Here is a 25,435-nt window from a genome sequence, read left to right as displayed (position 1 = left end):
TGTAACGAGGGCTTGAGACACACGTCCCTCGAAGGAGCTAAGTACGCGCTAAACCTGCTTATAAGGCGCGCCTCGCTCTACAAAGCGAGGCAAGGATTATTCTCTTTACAACCTACACCTGTAGTCTGAATATATGAGCTATCTCCCACTGTCTTTAGTAACGTGAAGCAAGCACTATTGCCTACAGTTACGCCTCACACTAGATTACCTAAATAGGGTACATATCTTTCCTAATGCAGGCATGCTGTCTAGTTGTTTACTAAGGATTAAGATAACTTGTTAAAGTTACAGCTAGAACTTAATATCTACTATATAGGCGCAGCCCTATTTATAAGCCTAGCACGTAAAAGAGGTTATAAGATTTGTGCTGTTAGTATTACTAACATTAATAAAGCACTAGCTATAAAGAAGTATACTAATCTACTTACAAAAGTCCCTTCTAAGTATTATAATTTAATAGACGTCTTCTTATAAGAGAACTCTAATAAACTACCTATATAACAACTATATAACTACAAGATTAAACTAATAAAAGACAAGCAATATAGGTTTAGCCTGTTATATAGTATATCCTAAGATAAACTAAAAGTACTACGTAAGTACTTTAAAGACTACTTTTCTAAGGAGTTTATCTAAGCAAGCTCCTCTCTAGTTGTATTACCTATTATCTTTGTTAAGAAACTTAGAGGAAGACTACGCTTTTGCGTTAACTACTATACTCTAAACGCAGTTACTATTAAGAACTATTACTTAATCTTGCTAATCTAAGAGACCCTAAGTTAACTAAATAAGGCTAAATACTATACAAAGCTTAATATTATCGCTGCCTTTAACTAACTTCAAATCGCTAAAAGAGACGAATAGCTAACAGCCTTCTATACCTAATATAGACTATTCGAATATCTTGTAATGCTTTTTAGACTAGCTAACGCGCTAAGTACGTTTTAACACTTTATAAACAACGTATTGCGCCTGTTCTTAGATATATTCTGCACTACTTACTTTAATAATATCTTAATCTATAGCGAGACTCTCTATAAATATAAAGAGTATGTTAGATCTGTCTTAAACGCTTTTAGAGAAGCTAGGCTCTAACTAAATATTAATAAGTGTAAGTTCTACTAAGCAGAAGTTACTTACTTTAGCTACGTAGTTAGAGTAGATAGTATATAGATAGACCTAAAGAAAGTTTAGACTATTATAGACTAAGAATACTTAAGTAACGTTAAGGACGTTAGAGCCTTCCTTAGCTTTGCGAACTTTTATTAACAATTTATAGATAGTTTCTCCTATTTAGCTGCTTTGCTTATAGCTCTAACTAAGAAAGACACAAAGTTCTTTTTTAACAAAGCTTATTAGAAGGCTTTTAACGCATTAAAGCGCGCCTTTACTACTACGCTAATACTACAGCATTTTAACTTTAACCTCTTAATTACTATTAAAGTAAACGTATCTAACTACGTTACAGCTAGAGTACTCTCCTAGATAGTACCTAATAGTACTTTTTATCTTATAGCCTATTACTTAAAAAGAATAAACTCTGTAGAGAACAACTACAAAATCTATAATAAAGAACTGCTTGCTATTGTTTATTGTTTTAAACAATAGAGACCTAAACTAGAAAGCGCTGCTTTCTCTATTACTGTGCTTAGCGATTACAAGAATCTATAGTACTTCGCAACTACAAAATAGCTAAGCTACTGTTAAGCTTAGTAGTCTAAATACCTCTCTTAATTCTAATTTACAATTACGTATTAACTAAGCAAGTATAGTAAGAAGCTTAACGCTTTAACTTGTTGTTCTTAAGACTAGCTGTAAGGCGTAACTATAGGCAATAGTGCTTACTTTACGTTACTAAGAATAGTAGAAGATAGCTTATATATTTAGACTATAAGTATAGGTTGTAAAAAGAATTATTCTTACTTTACTTTATAAAGCAAAGCGCCTCTTATAAGCAGGTTTAGCGCGTACTTAGCACTTTTAAAGGACATGTGTCTTAAGCTCTTGTTACAGTATTTAACGTTCTAAACTTAGGGGCAGTCTAGCATACATTAAAGGGTGCGCCACCTTGGCGGCCGAGGTATCAGCTCTCAAATGCTGAAGCGGAGCTAGGGTTAGTATTTTCCTTAAAGACTATAGTCGATCAGGTCTCCAAAAATTGCTTCGGGTGTGGCAAGTTAATGCGGACGTCAACCCAATACATTTATGCGCCTCGAGTCGTATTGAAGCGGCACAGCCTTGCGAAAAAGGTTACCCTAGAACACCGTCGACTACATCTGTTTACACCCACAAAGACTACATGCCGAAGAAGACAAGCGTTTGACCTTTCCGTAGACTAGGAAACCCTTTAAGCGGCCTTGTCTACTGTGATTGGCTCTCTTTTCTTCCCCAAAGCGTTTGATAAGCACTCGTGGCTTGTGGCCTCACAGCTGAACATGTGCCCTCTAGCAAAAACAACGATCCAGACCGGGCTGAAGAGTTTCCCTTCCAGTCACTCTGTTGGAGCCAGTCGAAATTTGGATGAAACGTACTATGGCATTGCATGACCAGCTGTCAAGGCTGCTGCGTGGCTCTTATACCCTGGCAAGTCAGCCACACCTGGCTAGTCTATCTTCATCTTTGGTCAGGTGTTGATATGATTTCGTGGACTACCTCTTGCACACCGAATAGGCCCTATGTAATATGCAGCTCGGGTATCCCGTAGCATACACCAGGGTGTAGGATATTGCTAAGATGGCCCTCTATAAAAACAATGTCTTACGTTGAGGAGATGCACGCTGTCCTCGCACACAACAATCATGAAGTCCCTCGCTATAGTGTTAAGCTTCATCAGCTCAGTGTACGCGACAAATAGTGTATGCAGTCAGGGCGCCAACAAACTACTTGTCCCTCTTTTGAAAAACTATCAACCGGCACAAAAGTTCTGTACCTCTAGGTACTCGATCCCTGTCTCTACTCGGACAGTCACTGCGGCGGCCATTCCAATAACAACAACGGACATCGTCTCCGCCACCACTACCGTCGTAGTCACAACGACTGTGGTTGCCCAGGGTATCAGGCGAGCAAACACGACACCGGCTATCAATCCACCCCAGCCTGCGCAAGACCACGGAAGAGGTCTCGAAGAGCTAAATATAGATGCACAATGGTCGAGCTATCTCAAGGAAGCTAAGCAGGTCGTGCAGACGCTCTGCTCATACATCGAGACACCTCGGACCAGCACCGTAAGTCTATCTCTTCGAAGATTTTACCCTCTACCTGCTCGGTTCCTAACATGTCTGACCAGGTCACCGCAACACCAACGACTCTCGTCACAGTGACAGCGACCAAAGTCGTCACCGCCACCACCGTCGCCACCGTCGCTGCTCGCGCCTGCCCGACCTCCACCAGCTCCTTTGCTCTCTTCGCTTCAGCCTCGAACAGTTTCGCAACAGTGAACTCGGCGACTCAGAATCGTTTCTCCATCAACCTCAGGTCCACTACCGCTGCTGGCGCTGCACAGTTCTTCTTCACAGACTCTTGCCGTCTCAGCGTCGTGGGCTTGTCCTCAGAGCTCAGCGTCGTAGTTGATTTACCTGGGCAGTTTGTCTATTACCACTTCGTATGGCTAACGGATCCTACGATGGCTCAAACATATGATGAGGCTCCAGTCGCTTGCGTCGTTAGTGCGGATCTAACGTTGACGTGTAGTGTGAGGGACCAAAATGTGTTGCAGCTCTTTGGAGATCAGTTGAGTATCGCCGCGTCAAACGAAGGTACAGCGTCGTCTTTTACGTTAGTGCCGGTATAGTATAGTGTTTGTTTGCGTCTACGAGTTCCTACGATCGCGTTTGACAAAGATAATCTTTCTTAACGTGTTAACGAATATCCTATATAAGTTTAGCTCATTAAGGAGCAGTATACCATACTAAATAAGATCTTTCTGTTATATACGCTTGCGTTGCCTTTCTGTCCTATGTACACGTAGTTAACAGCTACACTAGACGTGTATAATACTCTTGTTTTATCATATATCGTAGGACGTTTACTCTCGAATGTTCGAACTTGCGGATTGATAACATCGTGGTATTCTACCAACCTCCTGGTCGAAGACTATTGCAGAACCGTTGTGTTCAGACTGGCATCAACGTGACGCATCGGTACCATCACTGTTGGTCAGCGATGAGAGAAGTTTGGGCCGGCCATCGTGTTTTCGTCGGCCGAAAAGCAAAAAGAAGGTCCAGACAAGCAACTTGCTATGCGTCGCACCGTGCGGGATGGCTGGAAAAGCCCATGCCGCGCTAGGCTACCGGTGAGCCTCGCCTGGGCGGTCTGCATTCAGAGCAGCATACTTCCACTCTTCCATACTAGAACGTTTGTTTAAAGAAGCTTCAATTCAGCTGATTTTCATCACGGATTTTCGAAAGTCTTCGACCCTGGCAAAGCTCGATCCACGCTACGATATGTACAAACCCCAGGATTGGTGAGAGCCCTGGGGCTGTTAGGGGCGGCGGGAAATTGTCCGCCACGTAAACGTGGTCTGTGGTTCTCGCACTGCTAAGAACCCTACCCCACATCTTCCGTCTGGGCAGCTGCAGCTTGACCGTATTCTCACCACACCGCGCGTTCGAGGCCAACGCACAGCTGAAAGAACCGGCTGCCGAGTAGTGGTTTCCATTTGTGCCGGCGTGCATGGCACACAGTGACAGCTGTTTCCCAACAATGGTTTCGACCACCTCATCGACTTTGCGACTTTTCTCAAATGAATACGCACGACAACATGCTTTGTACATCGTCAACTTATAGCTGGTGAAGGTTAACGATGGTGCGATTCTCCGTTGCAGAGCCGCACGTTGAATTGCTTTTCGCCCAGCATCGCACTCGGAAGATCGACATTCAACAGCCCTTGGCAAAGAAAAGTACGAGCCTCATCCACGTCATTTGGGTTGGCATGCAGCCCGCGATGATGCGCAGGGGCAAACATTCTATTTTAGAACCCCGGCTCCATGTAGGCATAAAGTGTCGATTGTTTCCCATTTCTTTGTACTCAGACCGAATTGGTACCCGACAAACCCATCTAATATCGACTATCTAATCTATCAAAATGTGGGCAAAAGCTGCGTCTATCGTCGCCTTGGCGACCACCGCCGTTGCGCAAAGCAAGGGCTTCAACTACGGCGCCACCAACGCAGATGGCTCATGCCGTGGATACAACGACTTTGTGCGCTTCTTCAATGAGGCGAAGAGTCTACCCGGAGCTTCAGGCTTCAACACAGCACGCCTATACACCTCAGTCCAGTGCGGCACCGCAGCCGACCCCATCTCTGCCTTCCAAGCAGCCATCGATACCGACACACAGATTCTCGTTGGTCTCTGGGCTAGCGCCGGACGTGCTGCCTACGAGAATGAACTCAACGCCTTGATTCGAGGTGCCAGGGACCTCGGTAGCGCTTTCACCGACAAGGTCATCGGTATCAGCGTGGGATCTGAAGATTTGTACCGTAGCAGCCCGCAGGGTGTACAAAACAACGCCGGTGTTGGTGCAACTGGTACTGAGATCGAGGGTTACATCGGCTGGATGCGCGATTGGCTCCGTGGCACTGCGCTCGAAGGCAAGCCCATCGGTCATGTAGACACATGGACTGCTTGGGTTCTTCCTGAGAACCGCGGTGTTGCGAACACTGTCGACTGGCTTGGCCACAACTCTTTCCCGTATTTCGAGACTACCAAGCCGAACTCTATCGATCAGGCTCGCGAGAACTTCTTCGCCGCTGTAGGACAGACTGAGGGTGTGTCTGGTGGAAAGCCTGTGTGGGTCACCGAGACTGGATGGCCACGAAGTAAGTTATACTATGCAACCTTTGTTCGAACGCCATGATGCTAACTCCTGTGTAGTTGGTCCCAACTCTGGCGCTGCTGTTGCGTCTCTTGAGAACTCCAAGCGTTACTGGGATGAGGTGGGCTGCTCCCTCTTTGGCACTCGCAACACCTTCTGGTACACTCTGAAGGATGCGAACGCTGCCCAAACGGACCTGTCATTCGCTATCACCCCCAAGGAGAACAACACGCCGTTCTTCGACCTGACTTGCTAGACTGTCAGCGCTAATGGACGTCGCTTACTATGCGATGTATGACAAAAGTACCGAAGCTTCTTGTATATAACTTATAATCAAACAAAATGCCAGCCAGGTGTCGCGGTACCCTGGACCCACATCGCAAACCAGCATAAAACCATCCCATGTTGTGAACGGGAATTTCCAATATCGGCAACAATATATTTACAACTACGTCTTCGAAATATGTACACACCATCCCACTGCTATCCAGTCTTTCACGTCTTCTTGTCTTTCATCCATGAACGCCTCTGTAACCTAATCGAGAACTGCTCACGATGAGGGGATACTCTGCGCATGGGTGGTGAACACTCCCTGGGGGTCTAACTGCGACTTGATCCTCTTCATTTTCTCAAAGTTGTCACCGTAGAGTCTGACGCTCCACTCCTCAAGAGAAAGCTCAGTGTCTCTGTAGTTGACGAAACCCCTAAGCGGTACACCCTCCTTCTTCAGCTGCTCCTTGAATGGTCTGAAACCAGCTTGCATGTACTCAATACCGTCAGCGGGCCACTGAGTCAGGCCGTTGGCGAGGCGTCCCTCCCAGCGGATGAGCCATTGGTTGTTGGAGTATGCCATGGCTTGCTTGGAGTCATCGACATCGCGGGAGACACCGCCCCACAAGTCCAGGAAGCCGAACTCGGTCAGGTCAGTGCGGTTGAACGCGAGGGTGGTGTACTGGTACAGAGCCTTAGCAGACTCAAATGTGAAAGGTTGGTCCTTGCGAAGAACAAGGGCTTGCAGGTACATGCTACGCGGAGGGAAGGTGTCGGCGGTTCCGTTGAGTAGGGGAGCGGCGAAATTTTCCATGGCCCAGAAGTCTGCAGTTGTTTTGGTCGTAGTCGTGGTGTTGGGGAGGCGTTCAACAAGGCTTGCGAAGAGGGCATCGAACTCATCTGGGTTACCGTAGAAGTAGCCACTGCCATTCCACTCGCCAGCAAGCTGCCATCGCAGAGCGAAGGTATCGGGAGCCTCAGTCATGGCCCACTCTTGGATATCCATCAAGGCTTGGACACCGGTATCAATGTCTACAGCACCGAGCGAGATTGTGAAGTTGGTGGCAATCTCAAACTCTGGCTTCCAGGTACGGGTAGTCAGAGAGAGAATGATACCATAGGATGAGCCAGCGCCTTGGATGACAAAAAACAGGTCGGGATTCTCCGTGCGGGAGGCAGTCACGATAGTGCCATTATAAAGCATCACGTCAACACTATCGAGGTTGTCCATCGGGGTGCCGAGGAAACGACTGGTGGTACCAAAGCCACCCCCAATGGACGAACCGGAGAGACCGACCCAGTTGGCTCGGACGTGAGGGAAGTGACGCCCATGGTTTTCCCAGAGCCATGTTGCAGCAGGTCCAACTCGGCTTCCTCCGCCGTAACTGCGATTGTTAGCATAATGGATCTAGTTCTTGGCTTTGATAAGACATACGTGAACAGGTTTTTTGCCGAGTCAAAGGTGGTTTCGGTGAAGCGCTCCATGTTGATCACAAGTGCGCCGTCAACCCCTCCAAGGCCATAGGCTCCATAGGAATGTCCTCCGTTCAATGGCGAAACCTTTACACCCGCTTCGACGGCACAAGCTAGAGCAGCAGCCACTTCATCCCTATTGCGAGGCACAACAACAGCGGCTGGTTCAGGATTGAATCGTAGGGCCCATGGGGAGGTGACGGTCTCCCAGTTTGTGGCATCAGAAAAGGTGGTTAGGGAGGGCAGGATGCTAGTGTTGCTCAAGCAGTCTCGGAGCCTAGTAGAATCATCCTGAGCTACTGCGCCAGAGAGAAGAGAACCAGCAACGACAATGTTGGAAAAAAGGCGAAGTGCACCTTGGGGCTTGAAAGAGTGGCGAAGACCCATGGCGAATCGAGGTGATAACGAACGTGTTATGGAATTTGGTGTAAGAACTACTGTTCTACAGTCTACAAGAGCGTGCGCATCGCTAGTCTTATACCTGATGGATACATTACCTTCCTATACACTTCCGGAGTGTGCCGTTTGGTGGGAAAGTTGTTTGCATGAGTACACTTCGGCGCCGAAGCAGCCGTCCTACCAAGCGCCCGAAATGAAGCCATCGCTACTTTTCCATTGGAATTTAGAGCGAAAACAATCTAACGGCATCGCTTGGAAGACTATACACAAAAGCCAAGAGATATTGTACGCGTCGCGCTTTCATATAGACACTGCCAGCAAGGTAGACCCGTGGGCTGTGGAAGCCCACCAGTCTTGGGCATGACCTGTGTTCGGCCCTGCGCAAGTGTCTTAGCATATGTTTGTGTAAGAAAGACGACTGGAGCTGCAAATGTAAGGTTCTGCGCTTGATGAACGTGGGCGCGCAGCGAGTGCGGGACTGTTTATGAGGACCAGATACAGGCGAGAAGGATCGCATCGCATTGACCCGAACTCCTTCACGCGCGCTTGCATTGCAATCTTATTCGCGTGTAAAGAGTCAGAGACTACAGCAGCGTAGGAAGGATTACTGATACGGGCGATTTCCGGAAGCTTGGTTTGTTTCACGAACGATGCTCAGAGGTGAGATGCCAATCTCGCATTAGTCATGGCGATCTTTGCAGCATTGCCTTGGCATGTGAAGCCTCCAGACGCTAGCAGACAGCTCCAGACCCCAGACACCAACTTCTCCACACCATGACATCACGCATCATCATCTCTGAGGCAGTGGCCTGAGGTTTTTCTTCCGAGACGTCGATTTTCCAGGGTTACAAAATGGGGCAGAAAACATGGCGGTGACAAGGGGCATGAAGTCCTTCCCGTGCCCAACCCAATTGCAGTTCCTTCACACATCAACGTACCCAATACATGTCTGCGCCTAGCGACCACAAGCTCTCCTCTCAGGATTCTTCGCCGCAGCTCGACTACATCGAGGGCAGTTCCAATCAAGTCTTGAGCTTTCAGAATGCCAATTCGCGGCGGTTCACCGTCAATGATGAGCAAGGACACGCGAGTGGAACCGAATGGGAGTGGTGGAGTCGTGAGAATCGAAAAGGTGCGTGGCTAGATGCCTGCTGACCTAGGCATCGAATGCTAACGAATTCTGTTCCTAGGTCGACATATCCTCCTTCTTACCCACGCTCAAGCGCCCTCGCGCACCGCCCGCACAACACGCCTCCTTCGAGCGTTTGCCCGAATGCTTACAGTCGTAGCCTGGTGGGATGTGTCATGGTGGATTGGCATCGTCTTCTCTATTGGCTCCATGTGCTCCATAACAGCCGGTGTTCTCCAATGGCTCCCGATCGCATACCCAGACGCGTCATTTGGTGCCGACCCCTCCATCATTAGCGGCGTGATATCCTTCGTCCGTGGCATGCTGTTTCTGCTGGGTGGCATGCTCCTTGTCGTCGAAGCCGTAAACGCAAACCAAAGCGACTGTTTCGGTTGGGCACTAAAGGGAGCCCTGAATTCTGATGGCGAGAATGTTGACCGCGCTTCTGCCGACGGAGAGAAGGGCACAAATAGCTCTGACTTCCAACCTGACCTTCGAAACTGCACACATATTCACAACCCCGACCGCATGAAGCACCGGATAATGCACACAAAGACATTTAAAGTCGAAGCTCGTCCCGAGTCGGGACCCAAGCAGACCTGGAAATGGTGGCCTACGTGGCAGGATGTTCGCGTCCACTACCGTCGGGAGATTGGTTTCAATGCCAATCTCATCCTCTTTGTTGGGACAGCCATTTACTGGGTCACCAATCTGCTCACCCTACCGGGAATTTATGATACCCTTCCACAAGGCGTACTGTACGGGCTCTACTATCCCTCCTTCCTCCTGGGCGCCATTTGCTTCTTCGTCGCATCGATATTATACATATTCGAAGTCCAAAGACAGTGGTGGAAGCCCGCTCCTAAGATGATAGGGTGGTGGGTGGGAATGACAAACCTGGTTGGCAGTGTAGGATGGGTATGGAGTGCTTGTTTGGGATACTGTAGTGCAACATGGTGCGAGTACCAGAGCACACTTGCTCTGGTCTGGGCGCCGACAGTCTATCTTATGGGAAGTTTATTGCTAGTCTACGAGGCTGTGGAGAAATGGCCGATTCACATCGATGGATAGCACACTGTTTATTGCACTCTTGGCTTGTCTGAACTATTGATCTCATTGTTTTACAAATGTGACGCTTATTATGAACAAAGCATGGCCACTATTGGACGGTTCAAGGTACATGTTATGTGGTCCGTGGAGCGTTCGTAAACGCAGCCAGCCATGACGTCAAGATATTGTGTCCATCAAAAGCAGCATTTTCACAGACCAGCGGCTATATAAGTACAATTACCTCCCTCCAGGAAACAAGATGACGCTCCCAGTGACAGGAAAGTCCGGAAAGGGCACACTCGCATCACGCCTCGAGGACGAGTTCGAGAAACGACCGGACCCAGTGGCTCTGACGCACAACGCCGATGAGTCGCAAAACAGCTCTTCAGGCGTTGACTATGAGCCTCACCCAGAGAACTCGATCGAACTAAATCCCGAGCGCGAAAAGATTGTACAATCGATATGCAACCTCTACTCCGGGAGCGCAAGTGAAGACGACATGATGGTTTACGGCAAAGAAGCGGTATACGATGATCCCTGGAGCTACTGCGACACAAGATACAAGATTGCAGGCCAGTGGTATGGTCAGTAGCTGACAGCAGAAAGCCTAGCGCGAAGGGATTACTCTACTGACAGGTAACAGGCATTCCCAAACTGATGAAGAGTAGCCGGACAATCAAGACGGAAGTGCTTTCGTCGAAGCCTGATGAAATTATTTTTAAGCTTCAGCAAGAGTATACACCCAAGCCTATGCCTATCTCGAAGAAGGTCAACAGCCTAATCACTTTGACGCTTGATCAGGATGGTAAAGTGCGGTATCATAAGGTACGTTGATAGTCATGGGTAGCGCATCGTGTGCACCTTCTTGAGTGGCGACAAAAGGCAACTACTGACCTTGGACAGGATATGTGGAACGAGAAGGACTATAGTCATGAAGGTCTAGGAAAGATCATGAAAGAGCTTAATGGGGATCATTTGACAAAGATTACGAAACCTCCAGCAGAACTATGAGAAGCGATAGGAGATATACTCCTGCTGCCAGCACGCATGCATTTTCATGTGTACCTGGTTTTCGATCCGGATATTTCTAGCAAATTCCACATAATTCAATGCATCACCAAGTCTTTTACACAAGTAAAGCTATTGAACGAAGACATATTGGAACAACTAAACAGCCAGGGGGCCATACAGATTTCGGAATTTTGTACCCCAGCCACAAGATTCAGCGAAGTAGCGACAGTGGAATCTGCCTCCAAACTCTACAAACTTCAATCAGAAGATTACATTGTCTAGTTGCTGTAATATCATTAACATATAGTTACCATCAGAGCAACGATACCAGACTCACCACAAGACCGACCGACACACTCAAGACCACGTTACAACCGTAGTAGCCTTACCCAACTTGAAGACGTCCTTTGGCTTCTCAGCCTCACGCTTACTCCACGTTGTCTCTGAATCCGGCTGGCCCAACACGGGAGGATCATCGCGCTTCTCCTTGCCCCAAGTGATAACCGTGCTGGGTTTTCCAAGCTCAATGCTATCGGCGGGATCGACAGCAGCAGTCATATCCCTCTTTCCCCACGTAACCTCAGTAGTAGGTTTTCCCAAGTCGATAGTGTCAGGTTGCACAACCTCGGCGCGCTTCTCCTTACCCCACGTCACAACAGTCGTCGGTGCACCGTTTTCGATAGTATCTGGTTCGTCTCTCTTCTCCCATGTAACCTCCGTCGTGGGCTTGCCTATGGTGAAAGTGTCCTTTGGTGTTCCAAAAGAGACACTGCGTTTCTTGTCTTTGCTCCAGATGATCTCTGATGTTGGTGGACCGAGCTGCACGTCGTCTGGGTTGGTGGGCGAGTTGTCGCGCTTGCCCCAAGTTATGACTGTGGAAGGCTTGCCTAACCCGATGGTGTTTGCTGGATCATTGCCGAACGTTTGCGTCTAGGGTACGTTAGTAGGCGCAAGGGCGTGGTGACGAGACGGTGATGACGAACCTCAGCTGAAGGCACAGGTGCGGCGCTAGTGACACCAACCAACACACCGGCAGCAAGAACGGATACAAAACGGTACTGCATCTTAACTCCTGTCTTTTCTCTTATTCAGTAAACTGCTATTGTTGGAAAAGGACAAGAAATGGGTGGGGTTCGCTTGCAAGGCGAAATCTCAGGGTCTGCGCGGCCGATATATAGCAAGGACGAGGCACAAGAATGGAGAAAAACCGGCATACTTCATTTATGCGCATCATTTGAACCAAACTTCAGACAGCCCCTTTGCGATGTTGCCACTCCCTAGCTACCCAAGATGGTGGGCGGATAGTCAGTGTTCGAGGCTGTTGGATACGGAAGCAGCACTCTGGGTAAAGTACTTGCGTAACCTCTTGTGGCTAGGGAATGCTCGGTCCAGCCAGCGTCAAGCGAGTATGCAGATTGGATAGTATATTTGACTGGGATTTTAAATGTGGGGTGATTGAGAGGTTGAGATAAACAATGTTCTGGAGTACTGCACTGGTCGATGCTGCTGGTATTCACTTTGAACATGGTGCCTGCCACCACCAAATACGACAAACGTAGGGAAGACACATCGTCAACTTTACATTACAGGACTAGGAAGGACTCTCGTGTCCTTCACACTTCGTCTCTCCTATTTGCTAGATGGATTCCCTTGTCGTCAAATATGCACAGGCAACAGGAACGATCATCCAGTATGCTCTAGCGCAGCTACGACGTCGTTCTATTGGTACTATCACGATGAATCAAGTATATCCAGGACACTATCTTGCGTCACAACAGTGGTCATCCCCAGTATAACTCGGGAGCACCACGGGCACAAATGCGCGGGCTCCCAACTTCCAAAGCACGTTCTAGCCCAACCCACACCTTAATATGCGTATGCAGCATGGAACAGCTTCTATACAGGAAGACCCTGCACATCATTCTCCAAAGCAAGCAAGGAATCGATCGTGCAGGCTTGTGCTATTCTGATCAGCGTTGTTGTTACATCGCACAAGCTTTCGACAAAGGTACCATCTGCCGTAAATGCGACGTTAGACTGGCTAACCAGTGGTTGTTTAGATCAGGCAAAATCTGGAGACACTACGATAGGCGAATGCCTAGCTACTCGAGCGACTGTGAGATAGAGTTGGCCATAACCAAAGTCTAGATCATACATACGCAAGCACTCCTAACCCATAACCATCAACATGCATAGTCCGGGGAAGATGCTTGTAGCCGTACAGCCGATTGAGAAACGAGAGGCAGCAGAGGACTCCTTTGCGCATCCCTGCTGTAAAATCGCCGTTGGCAGGATCTCCATAGTGCATCTTTCTATTTTCAGATATGCAAGCAACGTTATCGGAGAACAGCTGCCACTTTCGGCTAGAAAGAAGCTGCATAGATAGATTCTCTTCTCACCTAGATGAAGTTTCCATCTCCAGACATTGATCATAAACTTCTAGATGGAAGAAATACGGTGTTCCTCTAGTGTGCTAGCAAAGCGAAGTGAAAGTTGCACTTACGCACGCATCCCCGTCAAAAATGTCCAAGACCGCAACAGAAGTTGGCAGCGAATACCTGCCGTGCCAACATATCTCTTGCCAAAGAGTCACGTTGGTGTTGGTGATGGAGCTGCAGAAGCGAGAAGATAAATGAAGCTGCCCATGCGTTTAATCTAAATAGACAACCGGCAAAGCAACGGTCGGGTGACATTTTGAATTTCGAACACGATAACGTTTTTATGGTAGAGACCCGTCAATGAGCTAACTTATGGATGTGACGGCAACAGCGGGCGAACGCGCAGGGTGAAATGGGTGGACGCTGTTTCCAGCATCCGTGAGTTCTTTTGTGGTTGACTGTGCCAAAGAACTGTCAATGGACTTTATGATGTACATTTGATAAAGAAGCCCTTCTAGGGCTATAATATATACACTGGTTTACACGCACGATGTCGTATCGTACAGGTTGGTTCTGGCTCATGGCTCAGGTTCCTTCGGTCTCTCCCCGAATTCACGTTCCAGCCATTGTGCCCACAGTTCTTTAGGATTAGGCTCAGCAATATTATGCTCGATGTCTCCCATTGCATCAGGTTCGTGTTGAGAGAACATGGTGTTATCATCATCCATCATCTCTGGTGCGAGCGGTCCCTCCGGCCCAGACGATCGCGCGTCCTTCACGTAAGCGGACGCGGCAATCATGACATTGTCCGCGACCCAAGCAGGAGCGAGGTATTCCTTCTTCTTTCGCGCTACACCCGTTGCCTTGGCAGCAGCAGCCAGAATTTCCCCGCGATCGAAACCTGCTTTGGACAGATCATTCAGGATCTGGTTGAAAGCAACAGTGTTGCCGGTGATGGAACATAAGCTGAGCATGTTGGAGTATGCTTTGGCCATGTCATGGGGTTCGATCTTGGCTTTGTTGATGCTATTTATCTCGCCCCACACGTACAAGCCGCCTTCCCAATCGGCACGGCGGATACAATCGTTCAAAAGTCTCGTCAGCCCCGTCACGTCGAGACCCCAGCCATCCGTTTTCATCTCATAGTAGATATCAAGTGCTCGGTCGAATCCAGCAAATCTCATGACGCCAGTGATCAAGGAGCTGAATACCATAGGCGTTGGGTAGACCTTCTGATAGATCTTCCCTTCGGTTACCCTTACGAGTCGGCCTTGGCTGGCCTCGTTGATAGAGATGTTGGGGTTTGCGAGCATCAGCGCATCGTCCAACCCTCTCATCTTCGTTATGAAACGCGAGAAGTCGTCAGCGTACCCATGTCTTGCAGAAGCATAGTGATTGAGTAGTTCCCGACAAGTAATCTCATTCGGGCGGATCTTGCTGACCAGTAGGGATGCTGCAACATGATCCACTAGCTTTGGGCGACGCCAACGGCGGAAGCCAATGAGTAAGGTGTTGAATGTTTGTAAATCAGGGGAAGCGGAGGAGACAAGAAGGTTGTGGCAAATCTTTGCAACCGCCAGAGCTTCTTTCTTGTCACTGCCATGGGGGATTTCCTTGAGCAAGCCTTGGATGCCTTGGTTCATTTGGTCGGCGATGGCATAAAAGTCCCCGTCAGGGTCTTGATAATATCTTGGAATTGCTGGGTGGTCCGCCTGGATTCGGGCGTTGACATAACCATCCACTTCGCTGTCGACCGGGGTCTTGTCGAGATTTTCGAGGGCCTCTAATATGTTCTGACGCGATTGCGTGCGTTGGTCCGGGGTCATGGATATGGCGTCCTGGATCTGGTGCGACAACTTGGCGAACTCATCACTTAGAGTTCTAGAGAAGCGTGTAGCGTTGGTGTGATACAACAGATCGTGTATGAGCAGCCCAACGGACAGCTCTTGCATGGCCAACTTTTTCCATGTATGTCTTCTTCGTAGCGCTATAACACGCATTCGATCTGGCGCCCATAATGACTGTGGTGGCAAGTTGTTGCGTATAAGATCAGCGCCGGTGTTTGCTGGCCAATCTAACTGCTGAACGCCTGGAAATCTAGAATCGAATTGCAGATCTTCCCAAGCCAAGTCGGCGTAATCTCGAATTTGCGACTGGATTTCTTGAGTTTCCAGCACCTGGTCTTCTTCCAATTCCATGCCTACAACGCGCTGCAGGGCGTTCCAGTCCAGGTCCCTGGGTAGATCATCCAAGGTCAAGCCGTGATTACCATGGGGTAAGGAAACAGCATCCATCGCAGCTTCTGTGTCTTTGAAATCTTCTACTGAAGACGGATGATGGGCACTTCCGGCCAACTGCGAGAATGCCTTGTCCCATTGTTTGTTCCTAGCAGCTTTTGCTTTCGCATCGACAGCCAGACCCGCTGCAAATATGGTTGTATATACGAAGGTCGACGTGGGTGTGCCTACTGCCCATGAGCCGCGAAGAGCCGTCCGTCGGCCACATCTAGCGAGAGCGGTGGTATTGGAGACACACGATATGCATCTGCAGGTACCCGGGTTCGAAGTTGCCCGGGACCAGATGGCTCGCATTGCTACCGTGGCATGCTGCGCGGAGAACGGAGGGGCGACGGAGAAGCGGGTCGCGGGCGGCAGGGCGAGACAGCGCACCGTGGTGGGCGCAATGGTGTAGTTGATGGTGGGCAGCTTTGGCGTCGTGCAGAAGAGCTGATCGGCAGGATTGTCGTCTCAAGAGGGTGCAATGTTGGCCGGTCGTAGGTGGTGCAGATGGTTCGATGATACAAAGATGGAATAAATCCTTAGCGCGCCCACTAGTCGCGTTGCTCTACACCTTGAGCCATGTACTGCCATGGCTGTGGAAGACGAGAAGAATTGGATATGCCATGCGTCCCTTGTTTCGGCAATGATGTGAAACACACGTGAGAGGACTGGACTCAGCTACACCATCAATCCACCCGAGCTTGATCTTGTGTCGCGCGGCTTCCCCGCGGTGAAGCACTCGGCCAATCGGCGATACCTTTTGCCGACGACTTTCCAAAGCTGCAGGCACGGCCGCCATGGTACCGCGACTATCACTGTTGTAACTACCAAACTCACCTCTAACCACCAGCGAGCCCATTACTGGAGTCGCAAACATGGCTGTAAGCTCTTTTCTCCATCCGGCAGTCACGCGCAAAGCTAATACCAATCAGGCAGTGGCACCCTTCAACCCGCGTCCTTTGCTCCAAAGCTTGTACGTCGCATACCCTCCTCACAGAGCACGCGCTAACACATGCGCAGAGTCGACAAAGATATCGTCGTCAGGTTGAAGTGGGGCGAGACCGAGTACAAAGGCAGACTCGTCTCCGTCGACCTCTACATGAACATCCAGCTCTCCAACACGGAAGAATTCGTAGGCGGCGTCAGCTCAGGCACCCTCGGCCAGGTCCTCATAAGGTGCAACAACGTTCTCTGGATTGGAAAGGCTGAAGAGGTGGAACCCAAGGCGACCAAGGACACGGCCATGAGTGGTTGATGCACGCCTACGACGGCAGACAAGACGATGCGCGACACAAACTGACGTCGATCGCGATGACGAGCGCCCATCTGGGGCACGCAGACACTGCATGTAGCGCAACCCTTCCAGATGCGCATGTAGCACCAAGGCAGCAGGTGCGCTCCACGTAGTATGCGCACTAGAGATACCACCAAGCAGATAGGCGCACAATTGGAATGGGTAAAAACTCAGGATACCAAGCTTCGGATGTGAGGCGCTACAATGTTATCAACTATTCAAGCCGCCCCCGATCACTCTATCTCTTCTATGATCATCTTCTTTTTGCCTTCTTCATTGTCAGCTCGAGGCTGGACATTGAGTCCGCGGAGGTTTCCCTCCAGCCCAAGGTCAGGTCCTAGTCTGAGACCTTCGTCTCTGATCTTGTACAGCTGCTTGAGCCTCATCGTTTCCAAACCCTCTACGATACCTGCTGCATGGTCTCTTACGAGCTCGTCTGCATCTTCATCCCGTACCCATTTCACTACTCGCTCCACCTCTTCTTGCTGCTTCAGATTCAGACCGACCGTGCCTTCCCGCCCACTCTCTATCTCCGCATCAACGCCACGTAGCAAGCCCATGATGACAAGCACAGCCGAGCGCCGCAACAGAGCTTTAGCTTCTTCCTTTTCCATGGCAAGAATCAATAGCACCATCTGCAGAGTCGCATCGATCATAGGCTGTCGCAAAACATCCATTCGATGCTCCAGAACAGCAGACAGCACACTGAGACCAGAAGCACGGATGCGAACATCCTCCTCAATCCCCGTGTCTTCCCATCCACTCACAATCTTCTGCAGCGCCTCATACTCTGCTTGTTCCTGCGGGTCCGCGCCCTCAGGCTCAAGAATGTTGGGTATCGGTCCACCCCAAGCAGCCTCGCCTTCCTCTCTGAGCATCCTCTCATCTTCCGCAACTTCGGTTCGTGCCGAGAGCGTTTGGTTGCGTTGACCCCGCCGACTCGCCAGCGAAAGGCAAGCTTCGGCGACTTGCTTTGCGCATCGAAACCGCAGTCCACTATCTTCGCGTGCGTTCCAGAAGTCGTCGCCGCTACTGACAAATGTGCTGAGAACTTCTCCGACACGCAGTCTGAAATCCAAGGCGTACCTGAGCTCTCGTTCCTTTTCCTCTGTCTGCTTACCTCGCGCTAGCTTTAGCGATCGCTCGTCAATGTCGATAAAAGCATCGACTAGTATGCCGACTACAGGTTTGGGAGCGCGTATCGCCAAGGTAACGAGAACGGGTATTGCGGCCAAGTGGACGTAGGACTCTGGATCTGCTAGTGAAGCCGAAAGGAGCGTATGTGTAAGAGACGGTATGTCGAGGGCGGGAAACGCAGCCGGGTTCTTGAGAAGCTTGTGCACCGTGTTCAAAGCCCACGTGCGATTTGGAGGGTCGGGTGATTGTAGCTCGGCAAGGCATGTTTTCAAGGTATCGCGGTGCCCGGCTAGTGGATCAGTCGTTGGGTTTACTGCTGGAGATGGGGCTGTAGGAGTGGGAGCGATGAGATGGAGAGTCGTGGCGGCGGAGTTGCTTATCGTAGACGATATGGGCGGCTGGGCCTGCGACTGTGGCTGCGAAAGATAGGCTAGCGAAGGGAGAAGTGCATTTACGGTTTCCATCACTGCGGGCGTTCTCTTTAGTTCTGGCGATGCCAGTAGCGTGTTCAGGATGCTTAATGCAAAAGTCGCCAAGTCGTCATCCATAGCCTCACCTTCTTCCTGATCTTTCATCGTACCACGTTCCGGTACGATATTGTTCAGCATCGCTCTCTTGGATGCACGCAGCTTGACTGACTTCTCCTTTCGTGCTTTGTGCCCGCTCACATGACTTGTTATCAGTTGTGCCATAAGGTCGATGACATGCTGTGGACTTCTGGCAAAATTCTCTTGGAAACGATGCGCCAGAGCTTCCGACAGCTTTGCGTCAATAAGCGCCGATAACGGATCGGTGTCAGAGTCGTCGTCTGTGAGCGATTTCGTCATGGGCTTCTCTGGTACCAGCCACCGCTTGGTAGCGTTCACGAAGATGGAGCCAGCTGCGTCATCGGGAACATTGGCTTCGGTAAGGAGCGTGACGAGAACGGTGACTCTATTATCTAGGTCACTAATCCGTCCAAAGATGCTGCCTATAGCATCTATCCCTCTAGTCTTGTCTTTCGAACGAGTGCGAATCTCGACGCCGCCTTGAGACCCAGGCCCAAACGTCCAGGCATTGTCGCCATCCCAAAAAAGGTTGGTTGCGATATTGTCAATTTGTTTTGTATCGCAGGCAATCTCCATGTACCGCGACAATATGAGACTAGGAAGCATACTCCATTCTTTGTCTAGCGAGGGGCGGTCTTTGGCATAGTTGAGTAAGGCCCAAAGTGGGAGGATAATAGGATGGATGAGACGTCTAATCAGTCCGCCATGAGAGTATGATGACAAGATCGTCTTGATTCGTCTCAATGCTGTCTTGAGGTTGCTCTCCTGTATTATGGTATGGCCAGTGTCATGTTGCAAGGATCCTGATGCGCTGACATTCTTGGGGTAGATTGCTTGGAACAAAGGCTTTGCAAACGTGTCCCATCCCACAGTTCCCGGAGCACCAGTTGTCTTCTTACTTAGGATTCCACCAGCAATAATCTGTCCAGCTGCCCGACTAAGTTCCTTACCCTCATTACCATCTAGAAGATGTAGCAGTTGAGGTGAAAGCTTTGTTAGCCATTGATCCTGGCTGATTCCAGACGGTGGCAAGACGAGAAGTTTTGAAGCTTGCGAAACAGCTTCTAGGGGAATGGGTATCTGCGATTGCGGCCCAGATGCGCCCTGAGGTACGTGTGAATTCTTTGACAAGTAGGAGAGTGAGAGAAACTCGATGGTGTGACGAACGCCTTGTGTTCGCAGAGGAATAGAAGACAGTTCCGAGGCGATGGCAGGTTTTAGCCAATCAGGAAGAGGCTGCTGGAGAAACGTAGTCAAGATTGGGAGCAGTCGAGAAGTCGGAGTATCCTTCATGATCTTTTCGTATACTACTGAATACTTGGACTTTACTTCCTCGGACGAAGCAGGAGAGTAAGACAGCTCGACGAGTGCAGAGATGATGTCCGGAAGGATCCTCTGGGACACTAGCGGTTGCACACCAGAGCCCTTTTGCTCCAGCATAGGCAACAGAACCTCGATTACAGTTGCCAATGCATCCAAATTGTGATTTGGTGGTGTGAAGATTACAGCGGTCAGAACTGATCTTGGTCGTTGGCTGAATGCAACACCAGCAGACAAACGTGGAATGACAGCGAGGATTGTAATGAGGTCCACGAGACCATAAACAACACCAGCGAGCGATGCATCGTAGGGGGCATTAGGATCCGCGGCTAAGTCTGCAGTATTGATGGCCTGGAGATGAACAAGCGCTTGTTCGACAAGAGTATCAGTAGGAACGTCGGCACTGTACTTGCGGTTTTTGTCCACGAAAGGGCCGATAAAGTTAGCCGCCGCATCAACTGCATCTTCAACCGCTCCCATCGTGCTCAGTTGTTTCGCGATGACTTCTTGTATGTGCTGGCGAGGCTGTGAGTGTGAATGCGAATGGTCCGCCCGACCTTTGGGACCACCTGTGTTAAATGTAGTTGACTCCACTCGGGCAGCTTATAAGGTATCAACGTATCTTCCAAGATTTTAATTTTCCTCTTCGTCGATCAGGCGAGAAGATACGATGGCTATGGGCAGATGGAGGTGGATATTGTTGATTAGTAAGGGTAGGATGGGTCGCACGTGCTAACGTCAATTTGACGCGTGAACGACGCGAATCTCTTGGCGTGAGGCAACGCGCCATCTCGCCGGCGCTGACGGACAAGAATCCAACAACCACCCCAGCGCACCCAGCGCTACACGACGTTGATCTCTATCCAAACTATACTACTTCTCATCGTAACTCGATTGGATCCGTGGCCATACATGTGTCTTCAACATCTTCTGACAATGTCAATTGCGGCGGGACAGTCGCGTGACGCTCTCCTTGGACACATCTTCTTCTCTCGCTTGCTTGCAAGCACCTCGCATGTCAATTCCCCCACAGTCACCGATGTCTGCCTTCCATCTGGAATGCGATTCGTCCGCGCCTCACGCACTTGTACGGTTGGCACACACCCGAGCCTCTTGGTATGGACTCGATGGGTCGTTTGTATGCCGGCTTGTGCGCCTCAGTGGCAACACGAGGGTTGTGTGTGAGGAGGGCAGGCTCGGATCTTAACCCTAATCATCTTTTGGTGTCCGATGTGCTTTTAGCACAATGGATAGCATCGCGGTCATGTCGCCGACCTCCCGATTAGCCTCTGCATATAGGTCTGCTCACGTGGACCGTCTTGCTTGTGTGCAAAAGGGAGGCTCGAGGTACGGGAGCGAGAGCTCAAATTGAGATGACATGTGCCTGTCGGGGTATTAAAGTCCTCCTACGAGGACCACGTCGGCATCTCATCTGTACAACAGACTCTGGTCACGAAAGATAGCTTCACAACAAATGCGATAACGCGAAGAGGAGAGCTCAGATGTAAGATGCCGGTCGCCCCTCGTGGGGGTCGACTTTGTGTTCAATCATCGCGCCGAAACACTATCTCTCGTTTCCGAGGGTCGTACGGGAGCTGCAAGACTTGATGCCAACGATCACATGTATTCAGCAGACACCGTACGCACAACAACCAGGCAGAAGAAGAGCGCGGTCTCGGCACCGGTCGAGCCTAACACTCAGACGTACCAACCTGTTCGGTCTCGGCTGGCGTGAGATCCACTCGTCGGAAAGGCAGTCTCGTGGAACACACGACAGAAAGCCCAGCGAAGTCTCAATACGCCGCAGGTTGGTATTGTCAAATTTGGCGGACCGTCACGCTCCGGATCTGATGTCTTGAAGTTTCGCGCACGAATATTCTGTTGGGTCTACATGCGCTGGATCAAGTACGTGGCGTTCGCACTGTGCGACAATCGTTTCGAGCTCGACTAGTACACGGCGACGGATTATCCGTGCATCTTACCCACAAGGACGAAAGTCCTGATCAGATCTCCAACCACTGCCGTTTTCTGCTGCGTTTCGAAGCCGGTGCACGTTTTATTTATTCGGCACTCGTCTCTCTAGAGTGATATCTGACCAGTCGCGTTAATTGTCAACACGTATGTTCAGCCTACGTGTGAGTTGACGAGCGTCTACCCATCCGACCGAACAGTTCTCTCGCTGTTGCGATCGACCATGCGGCTTTTGAGGATGTCCTTTGTCCGTATCATCATGCCATTCGTTCCCGATGGAAGCGAAGAGGAAACAAAGACTAGTCTCAGGAATTCATGCTACCACAATCAGAGAGAAGCATCTTGGCTTGACACCCAACGATGAATGCGTCCAATGGTCAGTGTTGCGTGGCTGCTGTGCGAAACTGACTAGGACCTTGTTGCTGAAGCAGCTTGGAACACGGAAAAGAAGATCTTGCGACGATGAGAGGAACTGTTATCGTTGGAGATGCGACGACGCCTTCTGTGGAAACCCAATGACATTCACAAGACCCACAAACTCGGCTACATCGATCTGCTTTCTCAGGCTTGACCATACGAAAAGAGTGCTTCGCAGGAAAGATAGGAGGACTGATGACAGGACGCTGGTGGACACTGAATGCCACAATGCAATATTTCTCGAACCAGTAGATGGAGACAGGACCTCTCTAGAGTGAGGCTCAAGGTCTAGACCTGTCTGTCGTCATCTTCTGCGACAAGTTTCTGCAGGTATTTCGTTCCTCCATCCAGCTAGACTTCGCGGTCATATCTCCACCCTTCTTCGCAATGCTCTCTTGGCCATAGTCTTGGATGCATCGTCGCCTGTTTACCGGCGTGGGCTTTTATGGTGTCATTGGTGCGAAAACGGGAGGGCGTAGTATGGAGTTGCTGTGGGTGGTTTCCTGACCGTCCTTCGGGATGGTCAAACTCTTTTTTCATAAGTGCTCCGCTTTTGGACAGTCTATTCTACGCTAATGAATGCAGGTCCTGGAGTTGATTTCGTAATACTCTAAATCTCGTATTGAGCGCTGCAGCCGCAGCGGGTATGCCTTCTGGGTGTGACAGCCTGCAGCGAAGCGAGCTTGCACGTATTCAGCCTATACAACAACATTACGAGAACGAGGACCAAGAAAACAACTATTGACACGCGACCCTCCATACTCCTCGGTCGGTTCGATGATTCTTGGAGTCTTCCAGATCCCGTTGCAAATCCTCGATCAAGGCTACCAACTGCAGCCGGCATCGGCAATTCGAACCTCCTGTGTAAGCGGAGTTGCAGATGCTCTTGCTTGACTCGAGAAGTCCATCAGGGGGCAAAGAAAGATGCGCCAATCACGGGTAATGACCATTTTGAAAATACACGAATGAAACACAAGAAAAGGAAGAGACCATGCCTAGAAGGACGAGATTTCAACTCAACATATCTGTTGCGATACCCCGCTTTGAACGTAGTACAATGCAAGCATTTGGTCCCAATTCCATTGCCTCTTTGAGCAAGCGATGTTGCTGACTATCTTGAAAAGCTCTTGGTATGACAGCTATGGTTATGATCGTCGTTCATACAGCTTGACATATCCCACCGGACATTTCTTGGACATGGTGCTTACCTGGTCGTGGTTTCACGCATAGGCACGACTTGAAGCACATCAGATTCTCCATCTCCAAGGTATTCCGCACGACGTCATCGACAGCTGTATCACCTTGGTGACGGGTATAAATGGAACGGCAATTCACGATGATACTAAGGATATCACGATCAAGCCATTCGTCTTCGGTCCACCATGTTGCGCTTAATTGTTCATCTCATCGCTACATTGCTACTTTCATCTTTGGCCTATGGCGATACTTGTTCATCTGTTGCTTCTCTGGGTTATATCAACGTCACCTATGCTCTAAACTTGGCCTATATCGAAGAGCAAACTCAGTACTGGTCAACTTCATGCTCTGCCCTCCTCCCATCATGCATCATCTTCCCAAAAACAGTAGAAGAAGTTTCAACGGTGGTACGAATCCTCGCCAACACCACCGAACCTTTTGCCGTCAAATCCGGAGGCCACAACCCCAACAATGGATGGAGCAGTGTGGCTGGAGGCCCACTCATCGCTATGGAGCACTTCGATCAGGCCAAGCTCGATCGCAGCACGGGTATCGTCGACGTAGGTCCTGGTAATCGGCTCGACGGCATCGCTTCCAAACTGCAAGGCACAGGGTGGACCTTTGTCGGTGGTCGCATTGGAAACACTGGAGTTGGTGGGCTAGTGCTCGGCGGCGGACTCAGCTACATGTCGACGCAGTATGGATGGGCTGCTTCAAGCGTGCTCGAGTACGAGATGGTCTTCGCCAATGGCACAATCGGTCACATCAGGAACGACAACCATCCCGACCTTTTTGTCGCTCTAAAGGGAGGCGGTAACAATTTTGGTGTAGTAACAAATTACAAGCTGCAAGCTCATCGACAGGGCGACATCTGGGGTGGCAACCTGGTATACCTGCGCACGCCAAAGAAGGACAAGCAGCTCCTGCAGGCCGTTCGCGATTGGACAGAGTACAACGAGGACGAAAAGGCTGCTGTGATAGTAACAGCAGAGCGAGCCAATATCAACATAGTCGACTCGTGGATCATCTTTCTCTTCTACGATGGTCCGACGCCTCCAGCTGGGTTATTCAAGAACTTTACCGATGTCAATCCTCTTCTCGATACTACACGAACACGCACCTACGCCGATCTCATGGCACTGAGTAACTGGGTCGTGATCAAAGGCAACGTTGTAGACATCGCCACAGAGACAATCCCCTTGCCGTCTGGTGCGAACGCCGTCGAGGTCATGGAGGGTCTGCATGATCACTGGAGAAACGTGTCCGGCACCACACTTCTCGTACCTGGTATCGTGGCGTCCATCGCATGGCAGCCTTTTCCCAAGAAGATTGCGCAAAAGGCAAGAGAACTCAGCCCCGACCTGATCGATGCCGATGCAGATGTAGACCGCATCATCATCGAGATGAATTATGCGTTCACACCGCAGTCACTATATGAGCAGATGGCCGATACAATGGAAGCTACCTATTCGGGTGTGAGAGACAGAGTTTTGGCGTGGCAAGCAGAGGACAAGTTGCCGCAAGCATATTTGCCGATCTTTATGAACTATGGATTCTTTCGGCAGGACTACTTTGGAAGACTGAGGCCTGAGAGTCGCGCGTTGGCGAAGAGGGTCGCGGATGAGGTTGATCCGAGGGGTTTGTTCAGGTCGAGAACGGGAGGCTGGAAGCCTTGAGCCTGGGTACTCGTATAGAAACGGAGGTTTCGCTGGAGTTATCAGAGTATGAATTGAGCTGCGGATCATGT

General features: G+C 49.9%; 10 protein-coding genes across 10 annotated transcripts; 6 read left to right on the top strand and 4 right to left on the bottom strand.

The window, feature by feature from the left end:
* Positions 1-2,798: 2,798 nt before the first annotated feature.
* On the top strand, positions 2,799-3,790 carry AA0111_g12222 (hypothetical protein; the record flags this gene model as incomplete). Its single annotated transcript, XM_028646177.1, has 2 exons — positions 2,799-3,224; positions 3,287-3,790. The coding sequence occupies 2 exons, from the start codon at positions 2,799-2,801 to the stop codon at positions 3,788-3,790; spliced, it is 930 nt and encodes a 309-aa protein (XP_028500192.1).
* Positions 3,791-5,083: 1,293 nt separating this feature from the next.
* Positions 5,084-6,071, top strand: AA0111_g12221 (hypothetical protein; the record flags this gene model as incomplete). The annotated part of the gene is made up of 2 exons (XM_028646176.1): positions 5,084-5,819; positions 5,875-6,071. The coding sequence occupies 2 exons, from the start codon at positions 5,084-5,086 to the stop codon at positions 6,069-6,071; spliced, it is 933 nt and encodes a 310-aa protein (XP_028500180.1).
* Positions 6,072-6,365: 294 nt separating this feature from the next.
* AA0111_g12220 (hypothetical protein) lies at positions 6,366-7,945 on the bottom strand (the record flags this gene model as incomplete). Its single annotated transcript, XM_028646175.1, has 2 exons — positions 6,366-7,470; positions 7,521-7,945. The coding sequence occupies 2 exons, from the start codon at positions 7,943-7,945 to the stop codon at positions 6,366-6,368; spliced, it is 1,530 nt and encodes a 509-aa protein (XP_028500191.1).
* Positions 7,946-8,902: 957 nt separating this feature from the next.
* AA0111_g12219 (hypothetical protein) lies at positions 8,903-10,157 on the top strand (the record flags this gene model as incomplete). Its single annotated transcript, XM_028646173.1, has 2 exons — positions 8,903-9,089; positions 9,148-10,157. 2 exons carry the CDS (start codon positions 8,903-8,905, stop codon positions 10,155-10,157), a joined length of 1,197 nt encoding a protein of 398 aa, XP_028500195.1.
* Positions 10,158-10,395: 238 nt separating this feature from the next.
* On the top strand, positions 10,396-11,147 carry AA0111_g12218 (hypothetical protein; the record flags this gene model as incomplete). The annotated part of the gene is made up of 3 exons (XM_028646172.1): positions 10,396-10,720; positions 10,780-10,961; positions 11,040-11,147. 3 exons carry the CDS (start codon positions 10,396-10,398, stop codon positions 11,145-11,147), a joined length of 615 nt encoding a protein of 204 aa, XP_028500196.1.
* Positions 11,148-11,504: 357 nt separating this feature from the next.
* On the bottom strand, positions 11,505-12,211 carry AA0111_g12217 (hypothetical protein; the record flags this gene model as incomplete). The annotated part of the gene is made up of 2 exons (XM_028646171.1): positions 11,505-12,077; positions 12,131-12,211. 2 exons carry the CDS (start codon positions 12,209-12,211, stop codon positions 11,505-11,507), a joined length of 654 nt encoding a protein of 217 aa, XP_028500199.1.
* Positions 12,212-14,103: 1,892 nt separating this feature from the next.
* AA0111_g12216 (hypothetical protein) lies at positions 14,104-16,000 on the bottom strand (the record flags this gene model as incomplete). The annotated part of the gene is made up of 2 exons (XM_028646170.1): positions 14,104-15,947; positions 15,994-16,000. The coding sequence occupies 2 exons, from the start codon at positions 15,998-16,000 to the stop codon at positions 14,104-14,106; spliced, it is 1,851 nt and encodes a 616-aa protein (XP_028500200.1).
* A 679-nt stretch (positions 16,001-16,679) lies between these two features.
* Positions 16,680-17,059, top strand: AA0111_g12215 (hypothetical protein; the record flags this gene model as incomplete). The annotated part of the gene is made up of 3 exons (XM_028646169.1): positions 16,680-16,685; positions 16,737-16,777; positions 16,825-17,059. The coding sequence occupies 3 exons, from the start codon at positions 16,680-16,682 to the stop codon at positions 17,057-17,059; spliced, it is 282 nt and encodes a 93-aa protein (XP_028500197.1).
* Positions 17,060-17,331: 272 nt separating this feature from the next.
* Positions 17,332-20,583, bottom strand: AA0111_g12214 (hypothetical protein; the record flags this gene model as incomplete). The annotated part of the gene is made up of 1 exon (XM_028646168.1): positions 17,332-20,583. One exon carries the CDS (start codon positions 20,581-20,583, stop codon positions 17,332-17,334), a length of 3,252 nt encoding a protein of 1,083 aa, XP_028500198.1.
* A 3,290-nt stretch (positions 20,584-23,873) lies between these two features.
* AA0111_g12213 (hypothetical protein) lies at positions 23,874-25,364 on the top strand (the record flags this gene model as incomplete). The annotated part of the gene is made up of 1 exon (XM_028646167.1): positions 23,874-25,364. One exon carries the CDS (start codon positions 23,874-23,876, stop codon positions 25,362-25,364), a length of 1,491 nt encoding a protein of 496 aa, XP_028500202.1.
* Between the last annotated feature and the right edge of the window lie 71 nt (positions 25,365-25,435).

The sequence above is a fragment of the Alternaria arborescens genome (assembly GCF_004154835.1).
Source record: "Alternaria arborescens strain FERA 675 chromosome Unknown contig_70, whole genome shotgun sequence".
Taxonomy (NCBI): Eukaryota; Fungi; Ascomycota; class Dothideomycetes; order Pleosporales; family Pleosporaceae; genus Alternaria; species Alternaria arborescens.
The sequence above is the reverse complement of the archived record's forward strand: the minus strand, read 5'-3'. Positions and strand labels throughout refer to the sequence as shown.